The 13,016-nt window shown below is 40.1% G+C and overlaps 1 protein-coding gene across 2 annotated transcripts; it reads right to left on the bottom strand.

Annotated features, from left to right (window-relative positions):
• Window positions 1–4,006: 4,006 nt before the first annotated feature.
• smim13 (small integral membrane protein 13) lies at window positions 4,007–7,405 on the bottom strand. 2 transcript variants are annotated; one of them, XR_005074197.1, is made up of 3 exons: window positions 6,864–7,402; window positions 4,514–5,341; window positions 4,007–4,427 (listed from the first exon to the last, which is right to left on the bottom strand). XR_005074197.1 is itself a non-coding variant. In XM_037092520.1 (3 exons), exons 2-3 carry the CDS (start codon window positions 6,937–6,939, stop codon window positions 5,151–5,153), a joined length of 267 nt encoding a protein of 88 aa, XP_036948415.1. In that variant the 5' UTR covers window positions 6,940–6,954; window positions 7,140–7,405; the 3' UTR covers window positions 4,007–5,150. The 2 variants fall into 2 exon arrangements, 1 of the variants encoding a protein (XP_036948415.1); XM_037092520.1 differs by having other exon boundaries at window positions 4,007–5,341; window positions 6,864–6,954; window positions 7,140–7,405.
• Window positions 7,406–13,016: the final 5,611 nt, after the last annotated feature.

The following is a 13,016-nucleotide window of genomic DNA, read 5'->3' on the forward strand; positions in this document are numbered from 1 at the left end:
ATCAAATTTAAATGAATTCCGCTGCAGTCAAAGGCTAAGATGGCAGTACAACTACTTCATGTTAGCAGCAGATTAGCTGCCTCATTTATGTTGAATAACTTGCTGAATGACTAAGATGTTGGTCCATCATTGATGTTTTAATTACATATAAGATCTAGCATTTGGGGAGAAAATAAGTAAATTTAGCATTAGCTACAACTAGTCGTAGCCCACCAGCTAGCTTTCACTTGATACAGCTAGCTTGCTTTGTTTAGCTGTAGTTTTCGTGATGGTGCAGTAATAATGGCAACCGTGGACATATTTCAGCTCTAAACTAGTGAGGAAAATGTTTGTGATTGAGTTATAGTAGCCCTGGAAGCTACTGAATCCACTCAGAGCAGAACAGACTTCCTGCACTTGAGTCAGAGGCCAAGATGGTGGTTACTGCTACTTCTCTGCTAAGCTAGTTGCTGTTAGCGGCAGATTAGCTGTGTTCATGGTTGGAATTTTCCCACTGCTTCATGTTCAGTAACCTAAATAACCAGGATGTTGGTCTGTCATTTATATTTTGAATAACATAAGATGTTTTGTGGAGATATAAATAAAGTAAATTTAACATTAGCTAAAACTAATGTTGGCCATCTTACCAGCTAGCTTGCTTTGTTTAGCTGTTTGGGGCAGTAACTGTGGCCTTTCAGGACATCTTGTGGCGCAACAAGTGAGAACAATATCTCAGTTGATTATGTTTGTCCTTGAATTATTGTCATCCTGGAAGCTGTAATAAATTCTCGAGTCAAGTTGCGGCTGTTTAGCCTGCTAGTTAAATGAAGTAGGAATAGCTGATTTGTTCCCTCATCATGGCTGTTTTGTTGTGTTGAGTATGTTTGTGTTGGTTCATTAAATCAATACTTTTCTCGTTACAGCTAGCAAGGGAAAATCATTGTGTAGCCTCCGTCTAATTTTAGCCAAGGCCGGCCATGGCTGTGTCATAGTCAGCTTTCACTTTAGCTCCCTGGATTTCTGTTATTTTGCCTTTCTGGGGCAGTAATAATGGCACGTCAGGACATCTTGTCCTCCAAAACAAGTGAGAAAATAGCTTTTGGCTGATTAATGGTTGTGACCTGGGGAGAGATTGGTGAATCAATGAGTTATTTTAGTCCTGGCAGCTCTAATAAATCCACTCGGGCCAGAACACACAGTCCTGCTCGCAACATTAGCAGAAGCTTCTGTGTGTGTGTCACCAGGGGCGGCATGCCAAACATCTCATAAATGGCTGTCTCTGGTTTACCACAATTGCACTGCTAGGCCTACGCAAGGTGCTGCAGAGACGGAGAGCTGAAGCTGCATTTTGTTCAATCCCCTGGAGCAGTCGTCTCCACGCTGCCCGATGAGACACTGTCTAGTCAAGGCTGAGAAACAGCAAACAGGTGTTGGACTGCTGAGATGGAAACTTTGGAGCAGCGGTAATCAAGAGTCTGCTGCTCACCTGTCTGAGCGAACAAACAGCAAAAAGGTCATTGGAGAGGCGACGCAGCCAACGGTAGGAGCAGATAGCAAAGTGTGGTTCTCACTGAAAATACAGAGAGTACTGGAGAGTCTATGTCATTTCCTTGGCTTACCACAATCATTTCCTGTAAAGTATTTGCAGGCTCTGAAATTACAGCTTCGTAGCTCAGCAGGGCCTCCTTCGCTCGAAAAAAGGGCCCCAGCTGCAGGCAGGGAACGCACTGAGCCAGATCTGAGGGAGAGGTGGCATCATTAGCATGAATAAATCTATGAGAGAAGGTTCGCCTCAAAGATAATTTACTGTAAAGGGTGGTTTCTTAATTTTCTGCATCTGTTTCCAGTCGATGATGGATGCAGGATATTCTGGATGTGTGGATGCTCAACATTTGAGTCATACCACAGTGAAATGTATCAATTACTGCACTTTAAATATTTCTTGCCTTAGCTTTTTTTTATTATTATTAGATTTAGCTGTAAAAGAAGTACTCATAAATTTCAGTGAAGTTAAAGCCACAACACCACAGTGTGGAAATACTCAGTGACAAGAAGAAGCACTAAATTCAGTGAAAAAGTTCATATTGGATGGTAATTTGTTAATTTCTAACAGGGGCTAGGCCATAAAATCTATCTGTAGTCATGTCTCTTCTCAAATGTTTTGTTACAGGGGTGGTTTGGTCTGGAAGTCTGGTTCTGCTCGAGGGTTCTGCCTGTTAAAAGCCCGTTTTTTTCTGGCCACAGTCACAATCTCTGCATCGTTGCTCTGCAGTACGTTCGAGCACTTTAGGAATAAGCTAATGACCCTTGTGGCTGAAATGGATTTCGCCTCGCCAACGACTGAAATGGAGTTTTAAAGCTATTCAAAATTAGATTATACATACAGTAGATTAATTCAGTGCGTGGAGTTCTGGGACGTTAATTCACCGCAACAATGTGAAACCAGCCCTTTGGAGCTTAAAGGAGACGCAGAGAGTTCACCATGTGTTTTTGCGTTGTGTTTTTATTTTTAGTATTTTATTTTTGTGTTTTAGCATCTGGTCCTGTTTGTGAGCTCCAACTCAGAAACAAAACAGCTGCAGTGTTCGTCTCGCAGCATCAGAAACCTCACGACCCCTTGACTGATGGAAACCGAGCAAATAAACGATTATGAAGACATTTATTTATTGTCCTCTGACCTGAGGGCCTTTTAAAGGTCGATGCACACCGCTCCAAAATAGTTTTATTTCATTCTCAGTTAAGTCGTGAGACATAAAAGACGCAGGTGAGAGAGTTGTATTCTTTGTCCACATGGATTCAACACATACTGAGGTAAAATAAAGAGAGAAAACATGTGCCATCCTGCTCAAATGTGACGCTGGTGTTCCTTCAGGCTGTGAGGCTGCAGTTTGACTGGGTGCTGTTTTCTGTCAGTGCCACAGTGACACCTAGTGGTCAGAGTCCAGGACGACAGGTCGGTAGAAGCTACTGGAACACCTGCGAGCCTCATGGATTCATATTTACATTAATGAGGTAATAAAACAAACTCACTCAAAGTATCTTTCCCACAACTGAATAAACGAGCTGCTCTCAGAGGACGGTAACGATCCAGATCACTGTTTGAAGCTAGAAAGGTGGCAGGGTCCGCCACATATAAACATAAGTAAAACAGTATGTAATTGCAGTAATAATAAACAGTAAGGCAGTGAGCTTTTGATTTAAAATAATACAATGAAGTCTTTAGGACAACAAAATAAGAATACCAACATTTTTTGACTGAACAGATTGATGTGAATATTGTGACAGTATCGTAGTGATTAACACAATAAGATTTTAGATGAATAATCGTCAGAAATGTGAACTTGTAAAACCTCTAAAAGACGATACGATAAAACAATATCCACAAGCTGAGCCTCATATCAACATAACGATTTAATACTGATTTATTGCCCTAATGAATATTATAATTGGATAACAGTTATTAATGTATTCATTTGTACATTACTTTAATGTTGCAGCTGGTTCATATTGGGCTCATTTGATTGACTTTATATACAGCTGGTAGCTTGTGAAAACCATCCCCAAGGATCAGTACAGTTTTATCTTACCCTCTAATTATTCATCATATTTAATTTGTTGACTACTAATGTCATATATTAATATGTGGAGGGTGTGTGACATAATTATTTCTATTTTATTGTATTTGTTTTAATCCTTATCGTTATGAATCCAAAATGTTTCCCACTCCCATCAAGCAAATATTTGTTTACTTGTTTACAAGAATTATTTTACCAATAAATCTGTTGATCATGTTTTTGATCATTTACTTTAAGTGGCTATTAAACTCTTCTACAGACACAGTACAGTGGAACATCATCAAATGTTTTAGTTTGTCTGACTTACATTCTGAAAACCCAAAGAAAATGTTCTGACTGCATCTCCAAAAGGTTGATACATGGTTCTTTCCATGTGCGCGTAAAGAACAAGTTAGCAAATGATGTATTTTGTATGTTGTATAATGCTTGTAATTTATATCCTACATATAATGGAACGGTGAGCCACCAATCATTTATTTTTCTTCACAAACAAACAGTGCTCGACATACGTATGGCATTATTTATTTGAAGCTGGTGCTCCACTGAAGAAGAAGGAAGGAAAAATAAAAGCTGATAAAAAGGTGCAAGAGTTACATGAGTTTTACCTGGAGGGAGAATATTATCACATAAATATCGACTAGGCCCTGGTCAGCTTTGATTTGCTCTGTAATGGTAACCGAGCTACTTGTCAGCCATACAAAAGGAGGTCGCGGTACAAACAGTGGATGCCATCTCGACAGGCACTGGTACAGACAAGAGGCACAGGGAACGGGAGACGGTTCAGACGCTCCTCCAGATCAGCTAATAACACACGGAGCTGCTTCTGAACACCAACAGTCCTCGACACCTTCTCCTCACTCTTCAAGTATAAATCTATAGTTAAAAAAAACAAAAGGGTGAAGGAGAAGTTGCAAGAAGAAAAAGGTCACATTGATATTTTGTTTGTTTTTTTACACAACTGGAATGAAGCCGTGTCATTCGTTATCTGCCCGGGAGGCTCTGGGGGCATTTTCTTCTTCTACTGGATGGTCGTCTGTAATACAAAGAGTATACTGTGCAGGAAACATCAACATGACAGCGTGAACGATCCTTTCATTGCACTTTTTTAAGGAACATACAAGTCAGCTGTACAAGTCGTCTGTTTTTCAGTTTTTATCTTGAAATGATGTCGACGAGGTCATTTTTAACATTTATCCTCCACCTCAGTTCAACGCGGGACTCACTTCAGTTAAAAACACAAGACTGTAACACGTGTGAGAGGATTAAAACATCTGTGTGTGTGTGTGTGTGTGTGTGATGGAGCAGCGTCGCACTCCACAGCAGGTGGCAGGAAGCAGCCTCAGACTCAGTACACATGACTGTACATAATTAAAACATATGAACAGATGACATACAGAAATGGACATCAATGTACATAAATGGCTTTTCCCTTTGAAACCAGGAGATCTGCCTGGTCAGTTTAAAGTGTCCTGATGAAGAGGAGGGCTGACTGAGCGTCCTTGTGTAGTGTAGAGAAGAAGGTCAGTGGGAAACATTTCTGATGAGCGGTCACTGTGAGCAGAGCGTTGGGTGCACAGTGGCTGTCTGGGTGATTTTCTATGAAGTGCTCTCCGGAGAGGCGACTCTTTGGCGTGCCGTCCTGGGCCGATTTCGCGTCGGGGCGCTAGCTGTGCGCTCGCTCTTCGTTTCGGACGGCTGCGTTTCGGCCTGCGGGGTGCTGGCGTCCCCGACGAGTTCACGCAGGAACTTGAATTTGGACAGGAAGAGCTGCCACACTACATACCAACCTGAGGGAGGAAAGAAGAGAAAGTAGATGTTTACAGGAATGATAAATCATCAGTCTGATTACATTAAGGTAAGTATGAGGGTCAGTTAACAACTTAATGCCAACACTTGTCTGACTGATAAAATATTTTCTAGCCACTACACAATAAAAAACCCTTTCAACCCAATCCAAACATGGATGGTAGACAGAACTGACAGAACCTTACACAATCTGTATGATGTGAAACAACATTTGAGTATTTAAATTAGGGGTTAGGGCCAATAAAATTTATTAGAAATTAGGGAGACTGATAACGGATATTTAGGGCCAATAATGATTTGCAGTAAAAACGAAATTCTTTGTATCAAAATTCAAGCGACTACTGATCAGATCAAACATATTTTTTTTTATCAGAAGACAAAAGATCTTCATTTTCAAGAGTCTTCATTTTCTTGACTGAATAAACATAATAAACAAACTGACCTTAAAGGACGACATAATTTCATACTGTTTAACTTTGTTTATATGTGGCGGACCCTGCCACCTTTTCTAGCTTCAAACAGAGTTCTGGAGAACTTATTTTCCTCTCAGAACAGCTTGTTTATCCACTTATGGAAAAAAAAGAAATATTTTTTGTATTATTATCCAATAAATATTTTGAGTTTGAATTTCTTCAGTGAAACTACATAGTGCCCCTTTAAATTTATGCAAATTCCATTTAAAACTGAATATCTTATGTGTTTGGAAAGACAGAACAAGCTATTTAAATACATCCCTTCTGACTTTGATAAGATAATATAAGCTTAGGAAGAACTCTATTGATCCAGAAGGACAATCGCTTTAAAACCGTGAAAGAGTAAAAGCTGACATCAGGAGCAAATATAATAAAAAGTAAAAAATATATAGATTAGAAACTACACTAGGAAAAACAGTATATAAACAGTATATGATGAGTACAACAACATGTATTATCACTACTTTCTGACACTGTATAGACCAAGTGATTAATCAATCCATCTAGATAACATTTCATCGGCACTGACTGTTCCAGTCCTGCTCTGACATTACATACACCTGCTTCTCTGGCTCAGGTGTGCCCAGGTTAGACTCCCAGTGTGTGGTCAGAGGAGGAGGGTGTCTGGACTGAACAACACCTGCAGATCTGAGGATCAGATAAGGAGCAGCCATGTTTGTGTTCGGACATCTGCCAGACTCCTCCTCTGTGACTGGTAAATATAGAAACTGCTCACTGTAATCGAAACTTGCCGGTCAGAGACATTCAGTACACTCTGACCCGCCTTACAAAGCAACTTTATGAAAAGGAATAGCTGGACATTTTTAGGCTGAACTGCTGAGCTACTCCCACAGGAGCGCTGAGTTTTAAGCAAGTAAACATAACAGCATCTTTGTTAGCTAGCAGTTTAATAAAGTGACATCGGCCTTGTTGATTCACAATCCGATGATAACAGCTACAGCAGCCACACAAAGACTTAATCGGTCACTGAGTTATGTAAGTGTATGAAGGTTATTCCCTGTAAACTCACCAAACAGCATGAAGAGCAGCGCACAGACCAGTGTGGCCACAATGACCAGCAGTGTGAGTCCGACACTCTGCCACATCTTTTAGCCGGACACCTGATAGCACCAACAGCATATGTGGGGGGGGAAAAAAGATGTGGTGTAGTTTTTTGTCGTTTTTTTTTTTCTGCTTCCCTCCCCACACAACAGGTAGCTAGCTGGGTTAGCCGCCTGGCAGCTGCGTTATATAGCCGGCCGAGACGACAGAGAGGAAAACAAACAGCAGCACATTGCAAACTCACACCAGCTTGTCTGCTAGCGTGCGGCTAGCTAGCTAATTAGTTAGCTAGCTGGCTGGCTGACAGACGCGGTCGTTTCACACGCCGACAGAGGACCGTGACATTAGCTGACGTTGGCCGGTCACAGCGGGGTAAAGTCCGTCTTCTGTCCGCTACATAACTGCAGCATGTATCGGCGAGCTGTCACAGGCGAGGCAGAGCTGCTGTAGCTCACTACAGTAACTGGGTTAAGACAACAAAATCAACGTCATGAGACTCATACCGCGCATGCGCAAGGTCCGTTTGACTTCTGGGTAATGAAGTTTTTCGGCATCATCGTTCTCATTTTTGTATTTCTTCTGTAATTTCTATAAAAAGCTTTCCAGAGACATAGAGATACACTAAATTTTTAAAACTTATCGTGATATTTTGCTCATGTTTTTTCATTTTTCTTTGAGTATGATGATTTCTGTCTTTATGAATAAACAAACTGGCCATACTTTGCCCAAGTTATTTATTTTATTTTATTTTTGACATGTTTCAGCATTTAACTTCAATTGACTACAATACTGTAATGATACCTATAAAGGACTCTATAAAAAAAATCCATGAGACTGCTGCTTCTTGAGTCCTAATAAGGACCAAAAAAAAGTCGATCACGTCACTCCAGAAGAGATTTCAAAATCCTGCTGCTGTTTTGTAAAGCACTGAATGATTCTGCTACCATCCAGTCCACTCAGGTCGTCAGGTGCAGGTCTGCTTTAACTCCCTATAGACAGAACTAAGCATGGAGAAACAGCGTTTGCGCTACATATCTGGAATAAACCCCCAGAAAACCGCAGGTCTGCTCCAACTATCACCTCTTTTAAATCAAGGCTGAAGACCCACTGCCTTTTATCGAATTTCAAGGCTCTGATCCATATCTTGAACTGTACTCTAACTCTTAGAGTGGTGTTAATATAAGCGGATAAAAGGAAAAACACATGTTCAGAAAAATAAATGTTTACCCCAAACATGGAGAAACAGCAGTTAAAATAATGACAATGATTAAGTTCAACTTTATAGAAGAATATCTTTGAATGTTGTTGGGAATCGTTAAAAAGTTTTACAGTTAACTTCACACAGTTCTTCACTAGAACTGAACCTAGAACGCTCAAAAGCCCTGTTGCATTTAGTCCAGCAGGAGGAGTCATTACCACACATCTGTAATCTGGTGAACTGCTTATTTTTCCAAGTGCTGGGAACTCTGTTTTGTGGGTGTAGCTGATGTTTTCCAGTATTCTGACACTGCGCGGCACACAGCAACTGGAGACTTTCCACAAAATTGTCAGATCACGTTTTTTCTTCGCGTCAGACTGTGTAAGGTTACACAAGAAGCAGCATTTAACAAGTTCTAAAAGAGGATGTGGGCGTCAAATGTGTGGCCGCGACTTCTTTATGTTGCCTTTCACACTGCTGAGGCATCACAGGACGCGACCTCTGACCTTTAGTGATTTCACGACTCTATCACATGATGTAGCACGAGATGTTAACACAAACCGTAAAGGTTCAAGTCATCCTGTCATGTGTGACATTTACTCAAGTGCAGTGCTTTAGTATAACTTTAATGCAGCTTACTATCTCTTTACTCTATACTTTGTTGTATTTTGTATTCAACAGTTTATTTGATTGAACAGGATTGGTCATATTGCAGTTTCTGATACAAAAATGTCACCAGACTGTCCATCGACATGAGGCTGAGTAGATAACGGCGGAATTCTCATCTTTGGGTGAACTGTTCCTTTAAGGGGCGGCCGTGGTTCAGGAGGTTGAGCTGTCGCCCAATATTTGGAAGGTTGTTGTTTCGTTTCCAGGCCCCTGCAGTCTACATGTCGAAGCCTGGGCAAGATACTGAATCCCAAATTGCTGCCGGTGGTTCTTGCATGGTATCCTCTGTCACCTGTGTGTGTGTGTGTGTGTGTGTGTGTGTGTGTGTGTGTGTGTGAATGGGTGACTTGTGTTGTAAAGCGCTCTTAGTGGTTGTAAAGATGGGAAAGGCTCTTTACAAGCACGGTCCATTTACCATTTGCAAATAGATACTCAAAATGTCCTCAGCAGAAAAAAACTAATAAAAACCTCTAATTCAGGCATGTCCACACTATTCCACAAAGGGCCGACGTGGCTGCAGGTTTTCTTTTCAACCAAGCAGCAGCACATCAGACCTGACTCATTTCATCAACTGGTCTCAGTCTTCAGAAAGTTGATTGGTCAAACTGTGTGCTCTTGACTGGTTGGATCAAAAACCGGCAGCCACACAGCCCTTTGTGGAATAGTTTGGACATGCCTGCTCTAATCAACAAAATGAAAGGAGAATTTCATACCTCACTTTATTCAATGATTAGATTTCTGCTCTGGCAAATTCATGCAAATTGGTGTATTTTTAATTCAGAATGCATGAATTTAAACACATTTTCAGAAAACTTGTAATGGAAAAAATAACTGTCTCAATGTAAGTAATCAACTGGGGAAGATTCATGGTTATATCTGTTAATTTAAACATTTTACATTATTCACCTGCAGTTTCCCCCCCCCCTTAAAGAAGAACTATGAATGCAACAACTTGTATTTCCATACTGTTGTACTTCCTCCATCACTGCTGACATCTAAGAACGGCACAGCATGTCCTGACTGGAATGCATTTGCAGTCAAGTGTACCCTTGCTTGTATGCTAACCTCAGAATTTGCATATTATGTTAAGGTGCACACAGAGTGTGAGTCATGCTTCAAGAAGGTACACGTGTAGAGAACAGTGAGTCCAGCCAAAGTAGGCCAGTCCAGCCCCGAGGACTGTGTAGTGAGGGTTGTTGTGAGGGTTTTTCACCTGAAAGATTAATACTGTCACGTTTTTGATTTTGAAAGCGGTTATAGTCAGCATTTTAAGGACAGAGTGATGCGTGATCTGAGCTTCATGGTGCATTATACAGAGTTCGAGCTCAATGTTTAGCTTTTTTTGTGTGTGAAAAATGTGCTAAAAACCTATTTTACACTTGAAACTTGTACGAGAAATAGTGCTGATTTAGCAGCTTAAGCATCCCAATTGCAAAAACTAAATGTACGTTGCTGCAAACCACAAATGCTGAAGCCTTATATCTCTTTATGTTGCATCTTCATGTTTGTGACAATGCTGTTCTCATGATCTTATTAGGTTTAGGCACAAAAAACATGTGGTTAGAGTTGGAAAAAATCTCATGTTGTAGATTAAAAAAACTCTCTTTGTCACCACAAACACAGTTGGAGATGTCCAGACTTCAGTTTGTAAACTTGTAATGTGACACTTTTCGTAGAAGCGTGGTCAGAGGACTGGGCTGTAGGGAATACTGTGAGGTGGAGGAGACTAAAAACGGAGCAAAAAGTGAGAGACAACTGGACTTAGATTGATCAGGGGGACTCTAACACAACGCCAAATTAATGATAATTTTGCCTGGTAACTGTTGGATGTGTAAATAAGCAGCTGCTTTCAAATTTTTTGGTATGTCAGTGTTGTCATTACAACTTTGAGGCTAACAAGTGGCCAAAGCAAACATACACACAGGTGTAAAAACAAAGAAAGCTTTAATTAAAAGTGATAAAGATCTCTACGATGCAACAAGATGTTGCATAAGTTCAACAAAACCCTCAATCAGATTAGAAACTCGTGGTTTAGAGTCACTTCTTTCATATTGTTTTCCTTTCCAGGAACGTCACCTGTTCCTGCCAACGTGGGACAACCAACTGCTTTGTTTTATTGTGGATGGAAAGACTTGGTATCAGTTTATTGCGGGAACAACTTCATAGCTGTTAGCTGCAGATACATTTCATGATCATCAGCAGGGAGATGAGAGTTGCATGTAAACACTTATCAGTGGGTTTATTTTATGATATTTATGTCACATTTCAAGCCTATCTGCATTAAATATTCAATCTCATCTATTTCTATTACCCGTTGTTATGTGACCCTGTAGAAAGACACATGAGTATTATCAGCGGGACTTCATCACTTCAGACAATCATTGTAAATCACTGTCAAAAAATATTACGACTGTTTTATGACCTCACAACAGTGTGGTTAAGGGTTTTTATGGCTGTGGCACAGAATCAACTTGGAGAGACACAACTAAAGAGTTATACTTTAATTACTAACCCTGGCAACATTTATTACAAAATTCCACCAGACCAGTGTCTGCGCCTGTTTACAGTCTCTGCACAAAGCTAAGCTAACCGGCTGTAGCTCCTTATTTGCTTACAGACATAAGAGTCGTATTGAACTTTCATCCGACTCTTGACAAAAAAAACAATTATTTGTTGATGATCATGTGTTTTATTTGTAGGATCTGGAATTATTCAAGTAAAATACTTGACAACTGTTTACAGGTACAAGACTTTAAGAAAATAATACTTATTTACTAACCACTACACTCCACCAAAATGTTGTTTGACACCATCTAGGATCTTCTGTTTCAAGGCTACAGACATATGGACATCGTCATGCACCCATTATCTTCTGTTAGAGAATGGGTAATGTTAGCAATGAACCACATCCTAACAGACATTACTATTTTACATGTGTTACAAAGTACGATAGAAAAAGTTTAAATGAATTTTAAAATATTAACTTACATGTTGGACACATTAATTTAAGTGGGGAGTGACACACACTGAAGGTAGGCTAGTCAGATGGTAATGTTAGCTAGGAAGTAGTTGAATGCTAACATTAGCTAAGGAGTTATACATGTTCTTTTACTTAAATATGGCCCGTGTTCCTCCAGATTTCCACTTTCCCTCATCATTTCGGTTGCTGATTGATCTGGGTGAGGTAAAATGATAACGTGTCAGATTCACCACATTTATGACAGTAGCATTATCCTAGCATTTTAGCGTGGGGCGTTGGGCGTGACAACAGAGGGAAATGGCCGCCATGTGAGTGTCTCTTAAATAACAGCTAGTGTTAGCATTCAATCACTTCCTAGCTTACAGGATGATACAACAGAAGATACAACAGAAAAAAATATCAACACACATCGTGGACACATGTATTGATGAAAGTGAAGTGAAAGGCACAGTATGTGATCAAACGGTCACGCTAATGTAAGCTAGGATTTGGCTGAATGCTAACATTAGTCAAAGGGTTATATACGATAGAAGAAGATTTATTTTAAAAAGATCAACAAACATTGCTGACACATCTATTTAGTGAAATGCACTGTATAAAATCAAACGGTAATGTGAGCTAGGATGTGGTTACATGCTAATGCTAGCTAATGGGTTATTGAATATGCTATTTCACCTTGAAATGTCGCCTGATGTCCCCCCAGATTTTCACAATCCATTATCCTTTCAGCTGCCGACCATTTAGGAAACAGGGAAAAGATACAAATGTCAGATTACCTAAATTTGTATGCAGTCTAGAAAACAGTAGCATTTTCTCAGCATTTGAGCTGCCCACGCTGAGCATGAAGATAGAGGAAGATGGCCGCCGTGTGAGTATGGTTTTAGCTTCTGTTAAACAACAACAGATGCTAACATTACCATTTGATAGTGTCATATGATCCAAGAGAAAAGACATTAAGTTAATTTCAGAACATCAACACATATCGTCGACACATTTATTTACTGGACGTTAGCTAATCAGATTAGAACGTTAGCTTGGAAGTGGTTGAATGCTACAATAGCGAACGGGTATCAAGTAAGTTACTTTAAATATTTTCACTACCCATCATCTTTCCAGGCGTTGATTAATGAGGACACACTGAAAAGATAACTATTTGTCAGATACTCTACATTAAAATGACCTAAACCTGGAACACAATGGCACAAATGGCTGTCGTGACACTATACAACGTGCTTTTCAGTGCTTTTGTTCTCAGTCCTAGACAGAATTTCTCA

Source organism: Acanthopagrus latus, chromosome 3 (assembly GCF_904848185.1).
Source record: "Acanthopagrus latus isolate v.2019 chromosome 3, fAcaLat1.1, whole genome shotgun sequence".
In the NCBI taxonomy this organism is placed as follows: Eukaryota; Metazoa; Chordata; class Actinopteri; order Spariformes; family Sparidae; genus Acanthopagrus; species Acanthopagrus latus.

Bases quoted from the DNA above. Each gene is read 5' to 3' on its own strand.
- smim13 (XM_037092520.1), bottom strand. From the start codon at position 6,939: ATGTGGCAGAGTGTCGGACTCACACTGCTGGTCATTGTGGCCACACTG. The intron at 5,342-6,863 runs GTGAGTTTACAG...TTCCTCCCTCAG, and splicing joins GCTGCTCTTCATGCTGTTTG to GTTGGTATGTAGTGTGGCAG.